General features: G+C 41.9%; 1 protein-coding gene across 3 annotated transcripts in view; it reads right to left on the reverse strand.

Moving 5' to 3' along the window:
- pappaa (pregnancy-associated plasma protein A, pappalysin 1a) overlaps positions 1-19,596 on the reverse strand; it is a 151,892-nt gene that overhangs the window by 12,945 nt on the left and 119,351 nt on the right. For all 3 annotated transcript variants that reach the window (XM_060912841.1, XM_060912840.1, XM_060912843.1), the window contains exons 20-22: positions 19,269-19,384; positions 10,656-10,727; positions 6,558-6,656 (exon numbers count right to left, since the gene is read on the reverse strand). In XM_060912841.1, the coding sequence (XP_060768824.1) occupies positions 6,558-6,656; positions 10,656-10,727; positions 19,269-19,384 (287 nt within the window). The remainder of the gene's footprint in view (positions 1-6,557; positions 6,657-10,655; positions 10,728-19,268; positions 19,385-19,596) is intronic.

Below are 19,596 nucleotides of genomic sequence, written 5' to 3' on the forward strand. Positions count from 1 at the left end.
AGGGCATCCAGTGTAAAAACCTATGCCAAATCAAATTTGCAGACCAGATCCGCTGTGGCGACTGCTAATGGGAGCAGCCAAAAGAAGAAGAAGAGGTCGTCACTTCTGGGGGAATGATTCAGATTTGTGCAGATCTTCATGATCATCCAATTCCATGCCCTCTAGAACCATATATACACACCACAGGTCTTGCTCCACTCTAGCTTCTTGTTCGCAAGAAAACATGGTTCATCCTTCTAGTCATCTTCTCGGACACTATTCCCTTTTCCAACCAATTTTTGGTTGAGAAATAAAGGTTTGCATTTATTAGCCCAGCCACCTGTCTGTATGTGTATGCTAAACCGAGTTTGATCATGTTTCAGAATGGAAGATGGTCATTGGTGTTCCAGCCTCAGGTAGCGATTCCACAGTCGCAGTTTGGCGCCACTGCATACTATGTAAGTGTCATGTTACACGACCTCAGCTTGCGATGTAATCCCCTGTGGCTGAGTGGTCTAGCGCACTGTCCAGGAACAGAACAGATTTTGCAACATTGGTTTGAATCCTGGCATTGACATAAAAGGCTGAGCTCAGACCTGCACAGGTCTCTTGTTCATTTGGAAGTTGTACAAGCTTGCACTTATACACTTTTCAAAGAAGTGTTTCACCAATACTGGAATATGTCACTTCCTCAGACTAACCAAGAACATGATTCCGTCTTTATTCTCAATATTTAGCTAGCTCACTCAGCTACTGTCAGGTTTATTTAGATTTGGTGGGAATATGGCATATCTCAAATGCCTTGCTGTAAGCAGTGCAAGTGAGTCAACATTGCATCATTTTGACTTCCTGTTTCAGAAGGAAAAACATCAACATAAGAATCGAATCACGGTTAAGAAGCCATTACATGAGGACTTTAAGGACATGTTGTTCTTTCCTGAAAGAAGTTCCTTCAGCTTCAGAGATGACAGCAATAAAAATTGATGACCATCTCTAGCCACAACCATCATGTTACTCCACTAAATTTGTTATTTCAGAGTACCATAACGCCCCTGGTAGTTACACAGACAGCTGTCTGCATGACATTTTTCTTTTACAAAGCCTACATTCCATACACAAGTTAATAATGGTGATAAAACACATGTGGAAACTATTGGAGATCAAATATGCAGCTTCCCAATGAACATCAGGGTCACAAAGACAACAACTGTCAACAACTTTCAATACTTGTTTGTTCTGCGGGACATGATGCAAACATCTGCTTTCCAGTCAAATCGAGACCAAGGTAGCGTGCTCACTTCTGTTTCAAATAAACTTACTTCGCAAGGCATAACAAATAGTCATATAGTATCTCGGTTCCCTATCTCAACAAAACACTTTAAGGAATGGCGAGACGAGGTTAAGTGCAGTCAGACTGACCCTTATCTTTGCACTAATGCGTGCCCATCATTGCTCTAAAGGGAAATGTGTTTATAGGCTTTCCTGAGTAATGTATGATGAATAAAGTGACAATGAGAACAAAATAAAAAACAGTTGGGTTGACTGTGCAGTAGCCAAGGATAGTAATTGCTTCAATTAAGGCAATCCCTCATTCCTTTTCCTTCATCTCCTCATGTTGACATTCCCTTCTGGCGGTCCATCAATCGAACTATGATTAGTTATTTCAGAGCAATTTTCTGTATCCTTTCCACAAATCCGTGGACAGTATTTTTGTTTTATTTTAAATTTTTTTGTAAAATCCACCTGAAATATTTGCTTAAAGCGCTGCCAGAACAGGATACCTGACTTCTGAACTGGGCTTTGGATTGGGAAGCCAGGTGATCCGCTTATCATTACAGCCCTTGGATACAGATTTCCTGAAGATCAGATGGCAAGATGGCAGCTCTGAACTCTGAGGATCAGCTTGTTTTTCTAACACAAGGAAAATCCCACAGGGTTAGGGCCTGTTTTCCGCAATAAACCTTGTTTTGGGCCGTTAGTGCAGCAGTGTGGGCATTAACACTTTGATGGTGGAAAACTCATGGCTTGGCACTGGACATTGAGGATGTGTGTATTTGTAGAGCTTAGAAGGTTTTTTTTTTTTTTTCTCTGTAAGCAGATGTTTTTGTCTTTTGGGGCCATTCAAGGTAAAGAAGAAGTGTACAACATGTGCAAAGTTGGCTTTACAAACTTGTTGTGAGTTGATATTTTCTGGTAGTTGTCAAAGGCAGGGTTCATAAATTGACCCAACTGATCTTCCCACTTTTGCTTCTGATATAAAGTGTGCATCTTGTTAAATGATGACTCCGTTCTTCTCTTGCATCAAAAATCTTGTGATGCATTACAGAAAAGAGAGGTTTATTAGACCCTTGGCCAATAGTTGCAGAGCAATTGAATCTTCCGTCAACACTGGTGAGCTCGTCTGGCACTCACTCAACTCTCGCTGAGATCTCTGTCTGCTCAATGACGTAGGCAGGACATAGCAAACCCTCCAAAAAGCGTCCTCTAATAGAGTCAGGCTTAATGAATCATCGCTGCCTGTGTCCTCACAGTCATAGCTTTGCCAAAAGTTCAAACCACTCCTGAGGTAAGAAATATTGCAAGAGATCAGGACAGGAGATGGATGAGACTGCAGAAGGAAAGGTTACTGCCTGAAGAAGTGAGTGTGTCAGCAGCAACCATAAAGTGTCTGTAGTGTTTACAGAGCTGTTAATGAGATGCCAAGCTTGAGGATGGTCTTGTACCCCAGCGTCAAGGGGCTCACAGAGAGAGAATGGGCGTTAAAAGGCAGATAAGAGAAAAGGGAGGACCAACACCTCACCATGGTTGCTGATAAATCATCCACACCTTTAAACACAGATAGAAATGTTATGCCATCAATCAACTAGCTGAGATCAGTTTAAATGGCCTTGAACCAAAATAAGAAGACGTTGAAGTTACCCAAGAATGAGTTACCCTTCCAAATGGGTTACCCATTTCTGGGTCATCTGGAGCTGAAACCAAGTCTGATCATGTTTCTTTCTCAGCAATCTGAGGACTTGATGTCAGAAACAAGAAGCTTCAGCTCTCCATCTGGAACCGGGATGCAACTTCAGGAGAAGGTCCACGCTCCCTGCAGGTTTTAAAGGCCATCAGACACAGCAGGGTTCACAAAAAGACTTCCTTATGCATTGGTGTGCTCTGGAAAAGCCTGCCATCCCGCTGTAGGGCTCAGGTAATTGCCCAACAAACAGCAGCCTTCTGGAGTAGGCATGAGGTACGATGGCCAAAATTACGCAACCATGGAAAAGTGAAGGTCTGTGGGTTCGTCCTGTATTTAAGACCGCATTTATCTGTTCTTTTCAGCTCCAGTGACGGCCCCTTTTTTTTCCAGCATTTGTCTGAAGTTGACCAGAATTGTCTGCTGCTCCAGCAGAAGAATGAACGTACTGGACTGGATAACATCTTATTATTAGACACTTGGGTTACCGCTAATGGTTTGCAACTCTTACGAGAACTAAACACGTCTGCGTTGGTGCTTTTAAAGGTTTCAGTGAATCATATACTGGCGTATTGGCAGCATATGTGCTACGTATTGGCAGCACATAGAAAAATAATGGATCACTACTTTAGGGAGGGAAAATATTCCAATGTAAACTTAATATAATCACTCGAGTCAATTCAAATCATATTCCTGTCACTATAAACAGATGAGGCTGTCTGCTACATAGGATTTAAGTCTAGTTATACTCATCAGTGAGTATTCACTGTTCTTTTTCCACTAACAGCAGGTTTTTAAAGTGTGTCCAGACCTACTGGCCTTTTGAGCCATAAAACCAAAAGATAGTTTAACCCTCAAAGGTCTACGCCTGTTTTTGTCCATTTGTGATACCCAGGTTTAACAGTCAATAAATCCGGTATGTATAGGTATGCTACATGTGTATATGACTGTTATAAGAAATGTTATCGAATGGCATGCTGTTGTAAGAAAATAATCAATGATGTGATGAGGTCTGAAGATGCTTCTCTTCCCAAAGTGTGTCCTCTGATAATGACCATTTATATTTACATTTAATATCGTGGAACATACATGAAATAACTTGCTTCTTCTTATCAATCATTTCAAATAGATATATGGCGTCTTATGATTGGTGTAAGTCTTGTTTGAAAGCTGTGGGCCTGGTGTTTGCAGTATTTTTTTACTACTAAACTGTGGAGCTATGAGTGTAATTGCAATTATGATTTCATTCCTGTTAATCCATTGATCTCAATGACATGATGCAATTTAGGGCCTGGTCCCACAACACCGATAACTATAACTATACCTCTAATGCCACTTTTCCACGACAAACGCAGCTGAGCCGTGCCGTGCTGAGTCGAGCTGAGCGGGGCTGTTGGAGTTGCATTTCGACTACAACCGCGCTGAACCGTGCTGGATGGAAGTGGGTGGACACATTGGGTGGAGTTAGCGAAAGTGAGTGGACGTCACGTGATGTCGTTAAGCAGCGCAAACAGTGACATCAGTGATCTTTTAAGCGGTAGTCTCACGACCCGAATAGTAAACAATAAACATGGAGGACATGGAGTCGTTAGTGTTGCTGGTCTTGGTGCTGTGGCTTGTTGTCACCGACAACGCGGACAGATACTGGCAAGAGCGTATAGATGAGGCGAGGCGCATAAGGCTTCAGAAATTCTCGTAATTCGTAATTCTTCTTCTTCCGGGTTTACGGTGTTTACAGATCCCAGCGTGCTCGCGGGGCGTGTGTGGGCATGTGAGGACACTCCTCCTCACCAATCAGTGCACAGGGGAGTGTCTGCTCACGCCCCCAGCCTCACTCGGCACGGTTTGGCTCGCTTCAGCCCCACTCCAAAACGGTGCGAGTTTTAGGGGCTAAGCAGGGCTGAAGCGAGCTGAGTCGTGCTGGTTTTTGGTAGTCGAAACGCGAGCCGTGTCGGGCTGAAGTGAGCTGAAGCGAGCTGAAGTGAGCTGAAAAAGGGTAGTGGAAAAGGGCCATAACTACGACTCTGACTATACCTACGGTATACCTGAATTTAGTTCCAGTCTGGAGCAGAAACACCACAACTATAATCCTGACTATAATATCACTTGGTCCTGACACTCGGAAATAAACGCATGCAACTTAGGAATAGTCATGGAAGGTTTTTTTTTTTTTTTCCAAGTAGTAGCACATTATTCTGAGTCATACTGTACAGCTTCGACTTCAAAACAACCCATGCACACACTCCGGTGGTCGATATAATACAGATAGGTCATGGATTATGGAAAAAAGGATACAAAATACGGAATGGTTATGGATTTTAATACGGATGCTAATAATTTACAGATTGGTCATGGACGTTTCAGTATATTACAGATTGGTTACCAATTTCATACGGATGATGCATCACGGATAAAAATTTAAGAAGTCTAAAACAATTAAATGTTTGGACTGTTGGAGTTCATAATTAAAATATCTTACCTGCATTTACACTACCGTTCAAAAGTTTGGGGTCACAAACAATTTTGTGTTTTCCATGAAAAGTCACACTTTTATTTACCACCATAAGTTGTAAAATGAATAGAAAATATAGTCGAGACATTTTTCTGGCCATTTTGAGCATTTAATCGACCCCACAAACGTGATGCTCCAGAAACTCAATCTGCTCAAAGGAAGGTCAGTTTTATAGCTTCTCTAAAGAGCTCAACTGTTTTCAGCTGTGCTAACATGATTGTACAAGGGTTTTCTAATCATCCATTAGCCTTCTGAGGCAATGAGCAAACACATTGTACCATTAGAACACTGGAGTGAGAGTTGCTGGAAATGGGCCTCTATACACCTATGGAGATATTGCACCAAAAACCAGACATTTGCAGCTAGAATAGTCATTTACCACATTAGCAATGTATAGAGTGGATTTCTGATTAGTTTAAAGTGATCTTCATTGAAAAGAACAGTGCTTTTCTTTCAAAAATAAGGACATTTCAAAGTGACCCCAAACTTTTGAACGGTAGTGTACATGTTTACTTTATTAATTTACTATTGATATTTCACGGAAAATAATCACGTGTGAATAAAAGATTCGTACTTTGTATTATTTTTTTCATTTTCCGTGAATCCGTATTCTGTGACTTTGTGATGCAACAACGATGTACAAAGATGCCTGGGGAAAATAGTACGTGCTCAGATGATGTCACATGTAAACATTTACCTGATTGGTCAGATGTTTAATCGGCCTGGAAAAATGGCTCCAGAAGCAATCTCAGCGATACGGATAAACCCAGGCCTGGGCTATAGGGATCGTTATCGGTCTGGTGTGAGCACCGACCACATAAACTGCAGGGGACTGATTTATTTATAGTTAACATTATAGTTGTAGTTATTGTTATCGGTATTGTAGGACCGGGCCTTTAATGTACACATGGATGCCCAAAGATTTCTAAATTTTTACACAACATAACCTTTCATAGCAAGGGCACGATTATAGATTTTTAAAGGTTAATCCTTTAAATACCTTTCAGCAACCCAGTGACAGGTCTTCACTTATACCCCCGAGTCCTTTTTCAATGGTTTCACCAAAGTTAATAAAGAATAAAAAGGTATTAATCACATTCATGTTACCTTCTTCGTCTTGACAGTGGACTGGCAGCAGTCTCCTCCATCGTAGTTGCAATACGCTCTGTTGTTCATGGCATCGCAATAATTGTCACCCTGGAATGGCTACAGGAGAGAAAATAGGACAAAAGAAGAATATCATCTGAGAATCGCTGACAGTTATTTCAAGAAATCTCCAGATTATTAGCTTGAAACAAAACTGCATTGAAACTGATGTTACCAATTAATCTGAAAAGCATTACTGCTCACTGTGTAAGCCTTGATTACATCTTTCCTACGTCAGAAACATGCAAATGTAAAATGGGTTCTGGGAAACCGGCCAACCTACGGCCCATCTAATCGTAATCAGATCTCTGCCTAGAAAACTTCACGACAGAAACGTGTTAAATTTACACCTAATTGAAATCATTAGTTTAATTTCTACAATGAGATGCTAAATTATGCTAAATTATACAGATACAATTCACTGTAGTTTATTTAAAAAAAAAACGTGTTGACTGATTAAAAGGGGTTGATTAATGTTCTATAACAGGAGCTCCTACAGATTACAGGTTCATATGAATTCACTCGTTCTAGTAGCTTGTAACGCATTCATATTAACCTGCATGTGAGATGCATCACATAAACTAATGAAAAAATAAACAAACGTGCAATCAGTGATGTTTCGATATCGTCTGTTGGAAGATTGTTTTAATATTTATTCAACATTTACGGACGGAGTCTCCAGTGTCAGAGGTCAAGCTGTCACTAAATTTTATGACATGTTCATGACAGAGGAGTTTGGTTTCTCTGTAGCATCTTTTTAACTTGAAGAAGGGTACAAACATCTCATCTCATCTCATTATCTCTAGCTGCTTTATCCTGTTCTACAGGGTCGCAGGCAAGCTGGAGCCTATCCCAGCTGACTACGGGCGAAAGGCGGGGTACACCCTGGACAAGTCGCCAGGTCATCACAGGGCTGACACATAGACACAGACAACCATTCACACTCACATTCACACCTACGGTCAATTTAGAGTCACCAGTTAACCTAACCTGCATGTCTTTGGACTGTGGGGGAAACCGGAGCACCCGGAGGAAACCCACGCGGAGAACATGCAAACTCAGCACAGAAAGGCCCTCGCTGGCCACAGGGCTCGAACCCGGACCTTCTTGCTGTGAGGCGACAGTGCTAACCGCTACACCACCGTGCCGCCCTGGTACAAACATCAGAATGGAAAAAATTCTGATCTCAAAGTGTGACTTTCTTTCTTTCACTGTGGCATGAGCGTTGGTTTGAGCCAGATGAGGATGAGGTTTGAGTATTTCAGAAACTGCTGATCTCCTTCCTGGGTTTTTCACACACAACAGTTTGTAGAGTTTACACAGAATGGTGCGAAAAACAAAAAACACTTTGAGTGAGTGAGCGACAGTTTTGTGGTTGGAAACAAATGCCTTGTTGATAAGAGAGGGTCAAAGGGAAATGGACAGATTCGAGGTGGTTCAAGCTTCTTTGCCAGGAAGGATATAGTAACTCATTTAATCACTCTTTACAACCGTGGTGAGCAGAAAAGCATCTCAGCAGAAAAACACATTAGGTTCCACTCCTGTAGCCAAGAACAGGGATCTTAGAATCAACACCAAGTTCCTATTAAAGTGGCCGGTGAGTGTAGTTGGTATAAAGTAAATGTATTTAGATATATTAAATGTAGGGGCGGCACGGTGGTGTAGTGGTTAGCGCTGTCGCCTCACAGCAAGAAGGTCCGGGTTCGAGCCCCGTGGCCAGTGAGGGCCTTTCTGTGTGGAGTTTGCATGTTCTCCCCGTGTCCGCGTGGGTTTCCTCCGGGTGCTCCGGTTTCCCCCACAGTCCAAAGACATGCAGGTTAGGTTAACTGGTGACTCTAAATTGAGCGTAGGTGTGAATGTGAGTGTGAATGGTTGTCTGTGTCTATGTGTCAGCCCTGTGATGACCTGGCGACTTGTCCAGGGTGTACCCCGCCTTTCGCCCGTAGTCAGCTGGGATAGGCTCCAGCTTGCCTGCGACCCTGTAGAACAGGATAAAGCGGCTACAGATAATGAGATGAGATATTAAATGTATCTAAAACATATACAGTATGTTCTAACATACCAGAAATGGGAGCGTTTGGCAAATTGCTGTGGTATACAAGGAATAAAACACTGTTATAGAAAAATATTCAACTATGGGGTGTTAATAATATAATATAAGCTTCACATAAGGCCCCATTGCAAGACTCTGTCGTGGATTATTTTCCAATAACACCATGACTTTGAAATTAGATACAATAAAGAGTTGAAGACACTGGTAATGATATTTAAAGAGGCACGAGGCTGAGGATAACACGCTGCTCACAAGTAGCGAAAAGGAAGAATAGTTCAGAAGCACTGAACTATTCTGAGAAAACTCATCAATATTTATAAGGAAAGGGTTACTTGATTGGCTGGTGAATGCCTTAATGTTTCACCATGTTGTTTAACTTGTGAACCTCATCTCGGAGAACATGTACAGCAGTAAGGTAAGGGCTGGGGTTTGGGTTCAGGTTAGGGTCAATCAAAGCTGTAATAATTTTCCATCAAAACAACAAAGTAAAACAAAAGGAATTCATCGGCCAATCAGGTAGTACATTCTTCATTAATATTCATGAGTTTTTCTCAACCACCCTGCAAAAAAATGAAAATCGTGGCTGGGTGCCAAGGGAGAAAAAAGACAGCCATGCTCTCAAGATGGGCGGGGCATACTCTTTCTCTACTGTCAATCACAGTAACACTATGCAATTGACCCAACCAAGACTATTTGTGAGCTCATGTATGCAAAAGAAGGAAGACGGCACTTTCCTCTGAGGCATGAGCAACAGTTTGAAAACGTGTCCTTGGCTGATTTCGTTTGTCTTAGGCCAAGTTTACATTAGACCGTATCCGTCTCGTTTTCTTCGCGGATGCACTGTCCATTTACATTAAAACGCCTGGAAACGCCGGGAAACAGGAATCCGCCAGGGTCCACGTATTCAATTCAGATCGTGTCTGGTCTGGTGCTGTGTAAACATTGAGAATACGCGGATACGCTGTGCTGAGCTCTAGCTGGCGTCGTCATTGGACAACGTCACTGTGACATCCACCTTCCTGATTCGCTGGCGTTGGTCAGGTGACGCGACTGCTGAAAAACGGCGCGGACTTCCGCCTTGCATCACCTTTCATTAAAGAGTATAAAAGTATGAAAATACTGCAAATACTGATGCAAATACTGCCCATTGTGTAGTTATGATTGTCTTTAGGCTTGCCATCCTTCCACTTGCGAGTGGTAAGTGATATGCGCTGGGATCACACACACAGCGGCTCAGTCCCGAATCACTGCTCGTGCGCTTCACTCGCGCGCTCTGTGAGCTGCGCAGGGCCGGAGTGCGCACCCTCCAGAGGGCACTCGCTGTTCAGGGCGGAGTGATTTGGAGCGCAGGATGCCTGCGGAGCCGAGCGTATCCGTGTATTGGTGTTGCTGTGTGCACGCGAATCGTGTATTGGTGTTGCTGTGTGCACACTAATCGTTTTAAAAACATTAATCTGATGATCCGCTGATACGGTCTAGACGTTAGCATTCAGTAGGTAGCTCTTATATGGAAAAGGGAGAGCTGGGAACTGGCAGATGACCTACTTGGGGAGAAAAATGAAAGGAAATCTACTCCCCCCCCAAAAAAAAAAAAAAATCAATAAATCTCGGCACCTATCTTGAAATCATCCGAATAAATCAAGACATGTCACCAAAATGGATCTGGAAGACAACAGAACTCCAATTAACCTGACATATAATAACTTGCCTTCCTCCGTAGCAACATATCATTATAGCTTGAGAAAGAATCAAGTTTCTCACACTGTGCATGTCTGAACTAATCGAGTACAAGTGGGATAAACTGTGTTGTATTGAATATTACCATATGCTGTAAAAAAAGAAAACCAGCTCTGCACAAGTACAGACTTTAGTGCAGAGCTCCTTTACAGCCTCATTAGAGCTCCATTACAGCCTCTGCAATTAGAAGTCTCGGCAAGAACGGAGCCAGTGCTGGAGACTGGAGCAAAGCGGTATGAAGGGAAAAACACGAGTACTGAAGACCTTACCTCACAACCTTTAATGCAGTGGAGGATCTCAGGATGGGGGTACCATTTCAGGCCCATGGTGCATGTTATATGCTGTTGGGAGAAGAAAAGACAAAGAATTGATGTGTGTAGACTAGTTTCTATAAGAACAACGTGAGCAAAAAGTGAGGTCATACAGAAAAAAAAAAAAACACCTTTAACTTCTTCCCATTTTGAGAAAGCTTTAGAAACTTGGAAATCATCCAACACCTTGGGAACGTTGATGTTCTTCGTACCACGGATCATTTCATTCAACACAGCATATAAATTCTGGCTTCCTGTGCTCTCACCCTGGAGCCATCAAAGACCATTAAGGCGGCTGTCACAGTGATATGTTCAATAGCGGGAGATGTATCAACAAGTTCATCGTGGTACAACACTGGTGGGAAACTTCAAATGGTTTCCGAAAGCAGAGCACTAATTACAAGCTGTTACAAGTCAAAACCAACAACAACAAAAAAAAGTGTACCCTTTGTTCAGAAGCCAGATATGTCAAGGGATTTTTTTAAATTATTATTTTAATGGCACCAGTTTGTGTCGAAGTGGTTTCACTCAATGAACAATGAGTTTAATTGTACATTTTAAACAACATGGAATGGGAATGCTGGTTATTTTGATCTGGAATGGATAATGGGGTGTGTGTTTGTAAGGGTGTGTGTGTGCCACCCCCAGACCACTTAAGCACCATCGATTCAGGCTCCTCTTTCCCCAGCAATCCAGCTCCACCAGCCCCGTACACACACTGGATCAATTTCAGCAATCAATCAGCAGCGTGTCATTTCATTTCTCCAGTACAAAACAGTCAAGAAATAAAATCACCAATTTAAAAAAAAGAAAGAAAAAAAAGGGCAATGGCAAGAGGAAAAATAATAATTAAAGGATTTGGTGCGAGTGTGAGGATGATTAGGATGAGAGCTATACCCAGAGGTCAGGTAGTTCTTCTGTTATCGGCTAGCTTTATGTCAGTTATACCTCAAACACACACACACAAATACAGTACAAAGCCTCCTCACTTTTCTCTCTCGCTTACCCGCCCGTGCAAACTAAGGTATTTTACATTTCCTAGCAGTCAGCAAATCAATGCGAAAGAAAAAGGTGGGGAACAAATGATCAGAGGACGGATAAGTACAGAAAACATTTCAGTACTTGAAGACTGCTTGGAGTGATGGGAAATCAATAACACACAGATGCAATAAAGAACACTTTGTCAGATGAAAAAGTGACACGACTTTTGGTGTCGTCAATCATTTTTCCAGATAAACTGCATCGATATACTGTAATATGTCTACTTTTAAACTGGGGTAATAAAGTGATCAAAAATGGTAACTTCACTCTTCACCACCCACTCACAACGACTGGATTATCTTAAACTTGACAGACTTAAAGGAACAGTCCACCGTACTTCCATAATGAAATATGCTCTTATCTGAATTGAGACGAGCTGCTCCGTACCTCTCCGAGCTTTGCGCGACCTCCCAGTCAGTCAGACGCAGTCAGACGCGCTGTCACTCCTGTTAGCAATGTAGCTAGGCTCAGCATGGCCAATGGTATTTTTTGGGGCTGTAGTTAGATGCGACCAAACTCTTCCGCGTTTTTCCTGTTTACATAGGTTTATATGACCAGTGACATGAAACAAGTTCAGTTACACAAATTGAAACGTAGCGATTTTCTATGCTATGGAAAGTCCGCACTATAATGACAGGCGTACTAACACCTTCTGCGCGCTTCGGCAGCGCATTGATACGGAGCTCAGATATCAGTGCGCTGCCGAAGCGCGTAGAAGGTGTTAGTACGCCTGTCATTATAGTGCGCACTTTCCATAGCATAGAAAATCGCTACGTTTCAATTTGTGTAACTGAACTTGTTTCATGTCACTGGTCATATAAACCTATGTAAACAGGAAAAACGCGGAAGAGTTTGGTCGCATCTAACTACAGCCCCAAAAAATACCATTGGCCATGCTGAGCCTAGCTACATTGCTAAGAGGACTGACAGCGCGTCTGACTGACTGGGAGGTCGCGCAAAGCTCGGACAGGTACGGAGCAGCTCGTCTCAATTCAGATAAGAGCATATTTCATTATGGAAGTACGGTGGACTGTTCCTTTAAGCTCTGCCCATTTTACAGTTTGGTTCTTGATCTACATTTGTGTTATTATGATCTACATCCTTTATAACGCTCAAATACAGCACGAACCCGAGTGAAAACACAATCGCACACATTGTACTTAATTGTTTTCCTCAAAATCTTTTTTTTTTGTATATTCAGAACCAGATATTCCAGAAGAAATGTTTTTTTTTCTTTACAAAAATAAGTGTAAGACTTTTAAATAACATATACAGGACAGTGCAAAAGTCTTAGGCACATGTGTTTCCTGGAAATCACCGTGAGAACACCGTCCACATGGTGAAGCATGGTGGTGGTAGCATCACTGAGTCGCAAAATTGTGAACTTTTCTTTTTTTGACAAAACTATTGCGATAAAATATGAGACAAAATCAACATTATGTATGTATATCTATATATACAGAACTGTGCAAAAGTCTTACGTGCATGTAAAGAAATGCTGTCGACCAAAAATGGCTTCAAAAATAATGAAATGAAATGAAATGTTTCAACATTAAAAAAAATACTGCTAACCATAATAAACAAAACAAAGTCAATATTTGGTGTGAGACGACTCTTTGCTTTAAAAAAATAAATCAATAGTAGTCTCAGGCCCAGTGAGTGCAGTTTTATAAGGAAATGAGCTGTAGGTTTTACTGAACATCTTACAGAACCAGCCCCAGTTCTTCTGGACACTTTGTCACACTTGTGTCTTCATTTTGCAGCAAAACCCAGCAGCCTTCATTATGTTTTCTTTTTTAATCTGAAAAGTGTGCTCTTATGGAGTATGCTGCTCAGATACAAACTTTTGCTTTTCTCTCTAACATTTAATTTTGTGCTAGAAAAAAAAAGAACGTTTGGAGCGCTAAAATGTTTTTGTCATGTTTTGACTCGATAATGTAGAAGTCTCATCTCGTCTCATTATCTCTAGCCGCTTTATCCTTCTACAGGGTCGCAGGCAAGCTGGAGCCTATCCCAGCTGACTACGGGTGAAAGGCGGGGTACACCCTGGACAAGTCGCCAGGTCATCACAGGGCTGACACATAGACACAGACAACCATTCACACTCACATTCACACCTACGCTCAATTTAGAGTCACCAGTTAACCTAACCTGCATGTCTTTGGACTGTGGGGGAAACCGGAGCACCCGGAGGAAACCCACACGGACACGGGGAGAACATGCAAACTCCACACAGAAAGGCCCTCGCCGGCCCCGGGGCTCGAACCCAGGACCTTCTTGCTGTGAGGCGACAGCGCTAACCACTACACCACTGTGCCGCCAATGTAGAAGTCATACAATAGAAATCTATAACAAAAAGTTTGTATGAAAAAAAATAGGGGGCTAAGACTTTCGCACGGTACCATATATCATATCATCACGCTAAAATTATGGAGCTGCCTGGCTAATAAGTCTGAGAATGCAAATCAGATACTTATAGCTAGCGTGTAATATATGGCTTTTTAGCTCGCTAAAGTTAGCCGGCTAGCTCACTACCTGAAGAAACAGGTGCAGATCCATTCTGGGTCACGTTCAAACACGGTGCTGAGAAATCAGTTAGCAAGAAAATTAGCACGCAAAGGAAAAACAACCCAAGCACTTGTAGAGGAAAGGTTTTCCTGAATCTCTTTGCAGATAATGAATTAACCAGCTAACGCTACCTATATAGCTAAAAGATAGAAAAACAGAACGGACAGTAAACTTCACCCAACCTCCACCTTGCTCTCTTGCAGTGTGTGTGTGTGTGTGTGTGTTTATTATCTGATCCGTGTTCTCTGCGTATTTTATTATCTGAATGGATTTGTATTCCTGATCCAGTGCACAAACATTAAGTTATCAGCGCTCTCTGCATCCTTGGACATGCATGATATCATCTCTTTACACATCTCCACGGCCATAAATCCAATCAGCTGGAGGACTCGGCCTTCTGTTTAAGCTCTCACTCTGTCTGTATCATCATTCTCTCCATCCCTGCTATCAAATTTAGCTCTTTCCCCTTTTAATAAAAAGTTGGGGCCATTAATTGGATGTTAATATTAGCCCTTCCTTTCAGCAGAGCCAGCATGAACAATCACCTCTCTCTCTCTCTCTCTATGCCAAGGCTTGCTAGTACCTCCATTTCAACAAAGTGTGCCATGATTTTTGCTGATATCAGGAAGGATAATAAATGAGAAAAAGAATAAAATATTCACTTCCAGAGTAATTTGTCTTGATTACTGATTAACAGCACCAAGCTCGCAATTTACAGAAAACCTGAATCAGGGCTGGATTTTATTTTATGATTCCCTATAGGACGGCTGGAGATGTGATTCATCATGATTTCACTACAGAAGCTTCCAGAAATCTATAAGAACTTTATAACTATCCTTACTGCGATGGTATGTAAGGATATGAGGGTGAGGGTACGGTATATTTGTAGTTAAATCTTAGTGCAGCTAGCTAAAGTTTGAAGACCAAATTACATACTTAACATCGATAGCTAACTACCTAAAACGTATGCTAGCAACAGATTGGATAGTTAGCATCCCTTGCTAATGGAAGTCAGTTCCACCGAGTGTGTCCTTGCACAGAGTTACGAGGAACAGGTGTTGTGGAATTCAGACGCTATCGATCGACACCGGTGCGGCGAGAGTGGCGAGCTGCAGACAAACGAAGCGGCGATCGATCCCACCTCGGCTCAACGCCCCGGCCCGCTTCAGCGGCATCGATTTCGGGCTCCTCTTCCCCTAGCATCCCAGCTCCACCACCCTCCTTGGTACACACCGGATCAATTTCAACCAATCAATCATCAACGTGTCATTTCAGTTCTCCAGCAGCTGACTCAACATTCCCATCACTAAGAAATATAAGTAACGGTGAGAACAATAACAACAATGACATTAATAATTATAAATGGAAAATGAAAGAAATAACTCCTCTCCCTGGACCTAAATGGACTGGATATTCGATCTCTGACTTGCACACAAATCTGGAGAACAGCTCTAATGAATTCTGCTGATTAAATCTCATTCGCACGATGGTGGGTTTTGCAGCCTGTCCAGCGCTGTGTCATGCTACAATGCCTCGCCTCCTATCGCCATTTCAGTTGGAAGACATCTGAGGGCCCTCGGTCTTTATACAGACAGGTGTTAACCAACACTGGAGCTCATTTCAGTTTGCCTGCAGCCTGTTCCAACCATCAGCGCTTAATCAATAAAATACTCCAGACAGGTAAATGCATATAAAGCTGTTCTATTAGCGTTCGGAATAGGGTCATGCTTAAAATTATAGTGCTTACCAACGTCTTTCAAGTTTTACGACCTGGTCTCCGCCCCGTTGCTGTTGAAACGAGTTCAGAGATTACTGTAATCGTACCAATTTTCTAATGTGAGGTAATTAGGAATGCTCCTGCATGCCTGACTGGGTTTCTAATGAGCAATAACTGAACGAGGGCCAGGTTAGACGAATATGACTTCCAGTTAAAATGCTTTAAATATGCATATTTACACACACACACTAAGATCAGAAAGTTAGGCTCTGGTAACCTTGGGTCATTTCTACTTTATTTCTCATTAACATACATACTACATATTGGTAACACGTCCTATACATTTTGTATTTATCATAACATGCATTATAACATGCATACACAATATAATACCATATAACACCTTTACAAATGCTCAAAAGTCACCATGGTAACATGCGTGACACTTTATAAGGTATACAGTGCCTTGCAAAAGTATTCATCCCTCTTGGTGTTTGTCCTGTTTTGTTGCATTACAAGCTGGAATTAAAATGGATTTTTGGGCGGTTAGCACCATTTGATTTACACAACATGCCGACCACTTTAAAGGTGCAAATTGTTGTTTTATTGTGACACAAACAATAATTAAGATGAAAAAACAGAAATCTGGAGTGTGCATAAGTATTCACTCCCTTTCGTATGAAACCCCGAAATAAGATCTGGTCCAACCAATTCACGTCATAAGTCACATAATTAGTTGATTAAGATCCACCTGTGTGCAATCAATGTGTCACATGATCTGTCACATGAAGTCTGTATACTGTAAAATCAACCTGTTCTGGAAGGACCCTGACTCTGCTACACTACTAAGCAAGCAACATGAAAACCAAGGAACCTCCAAACAAGTCAGAGACAAAGTTGTGGAGAAGTATAGATCAGGGTTGGGTCATAAAAAATATCCGAAACTTTGAATATCCCAGGGGGCACCATTAAATCCATTATAGCAAAATGGAAAGAATATGGCACCACTACAAACCTGACAAGAGAAGGCCCCGCCCACCAAAACTCACAGACCGGTCAAGGAGGGCATTAATCAGAGATGCAACAAAAACACCAACAATAACGCTGAGGGAGCTGCAAAGATCCACAGCGGAGATGGGAGCATCTGTCCATAGGACCACTTTAAGCCGTACACTCCACAGAGTGGGGCTTTATGGAAGAGCGGCCAGAAAAAAAGTCATTGCTTAAAAAACCATGTTTGGAGTTTGCCCAATGGCATGTGGCAGACTCCCCAAACACATGGAAGAAGATTCTCTGGTCAAATGAGACAAAAATTGAACTTTGTGGCCATCATGGGAAACGCCATGTGTGGCGCAAACCCAACACCCTGAGAACACCATCCCTAGAATGAAGCATGGTGGTGGCAGCATCATGCTGTGGGGATGTCTTTCATCTGCAGGGACAGGAAAGCTGGTCAGGACTGAAGGAAAGATGGATGGCACTAAATACAGGGCAATTCTGGAGGAAAACCTGTTTGAGTCGGCCAGAGGTTTGAGACTGGGATGAAGGTTCATGGTCTAGCAGGACAATGACCCTAAACATACTGCTAAAGCTACACTGGAGTGGTTTAAAGGGAAACATTTAAATGTCTTGGAATGTCCTAGTCAAAGCCCAGACCACATTCCAATTGAGAATCTGTGGCATAACTTGAAGATTGCTGTACACCAATGCAACCCATCTAACACGAAGGAGTTGGAGCAGTTTTGCCTTGAGGAATGGGCAAAAATCCCAGTGGCTAGATGTGCTAAGCTAATAGGGGCATACCCCAAGAGACTTGCAGCTGTAATTGCTGCAAAAGGTGGCTCTACAAAGTATTGACTTTTACTTTGACTGATACGTTCTAACATCAAATACTTTTATTCTATATATATATATATATTTTGTATTTTTTTCAGGTTTTGTTTTCGAGTAGAGTTTTTATTTTGTCCTCGGTTGGTTCAGCAACACGTGCCGCCATTTTGTTTTTCTCTACTCATGGTACACTACCGTTCAAAAGTTTGGGGTCACCCAGACAATTTTGTGTTTTCCATAATAAAAGTCACACTTTAATTTACCACCATAAGTTGTAAAATGAATAGAAAATATAGTCGAGACATTTTTCTGGCCATTTTGAGCATTTAATCGACCCCACAAATGTGATGCTCCAGAAACTCAATCTGCTCAAAGGAAGGTCAGTTTTATAGCTTCTCTAAAGAGCTCAACTGTTTTCAGCTGTGCTAACATGATTGTACAAGGGTTTTCTAATCATCCATTAGCCTTCTGAGGCAATGAGCAAACACATTGTACCATTAGAACACTGGAGTGAGAGTTGCTGGAAATGGGCCTCTATACACCTATGGAGATATTGCACCAAAAACCACACATTTGCAGCTAGAATAGTCATTTAGCACATTAGCAATGTATAGAGTGGATTTCTGATTAGTTTAAAGTGATCTTCATTGAAAAGAACAGTGCTTTTCTTTCAAAAATAAGGACATTTCAAAGTGACCCCAAACTTTTGAACGGTAGTGTATATGAGCTGATATCCTAGTAGTAGAGTAGCTAATCAGAGAGCGTGATTGCTCATAACCAGTGAATGTGGATGGAATAAAAGGGGTTATAAGTGAGTCACAAACAGTATACGACGTGCTACTTTGTAAACATAACAATTAATTATAAAGGATAAGAGCCAAGCGAAAGTCCTGAAATACAGGCTTATTTATTCCAGGCATTATAAGGCATCATGTATGATACACTGCATAAAATAAATGCATGTACTGTATAATGCATTATGAATACAGGACCTTCTTTCTTTCTTTCTTTCTTTCTTTCTTTCTTTCTTTCTTTCTTTCTTTCTTTCTTTCTTTCTATTTGGCTAAAAAATCCCACCCCCAAACAGGAATCTTTAAAGGTATATACATTATTTGGTATACTGTATCCCTTATATATGTACACACACCCTGCCCCAATGCACTAAGTGACCCCTTTTGAGATCCACGAGTCAGACACCTAAGAGAAAATATGACTCCCCGGCCAGTCAAACACACTTTAACGCGCATCCCATGAAAGCTCGCTCGAGATATGGAGAGAGAGTGCAACATTCTCCGACAGCCACCTCAGAGGAAACATTCTTTTTGAAGTGCGTCTATAGCACCCTGTGTTTGTGTGTGTGTGTGTGTGTGTGTGTGTGTGTGTGCGTGCGTCCTGGGCGACAGGAGAAAACATACCGTGACTTTGGGTGGGTTCATCCAGTGGTGCTCCAGAACACTGCTAGCTGTCACATTGTCAGGCAGGATAACCACATCACTGTTCATGTCCCTGCATGAAAGCTCACACTCCGCTCCTGTGTGTGTGTGTGTGTGTGTGTGTGTGTGTGTGTGTGTGTGTGAGAGAGAGAGAGAGAGAGAGAGAGAGAGAGAATACAAAATGAAGTGCAAGCAGTAAAAAATGGTCGTATTTCCTGTAAATAGGGTCAATTCCAAAAATATTGGCACCTTTTTATGAACAATAATAAAAAGCAATGAGTGAGTGAGCTGAAATAATTTATTTTACACT

The sequence above is a fragment of the Neoarius graeffei genome, chromosome 28 (genome assembly GCF_027579695.1).
Source record: "Neoarius graeffei isolate fNeoGra1 chromosome 28, fNeoGra1.pri, whole genome shotgun sequence".
In the NCBI taxonomy this organism is placed as follows: Eukaryota; Metazoa; Chordata; class Actinopteri; order Siluriformes; family Ariidae; genus Neoarius; species Neoarius graeffei.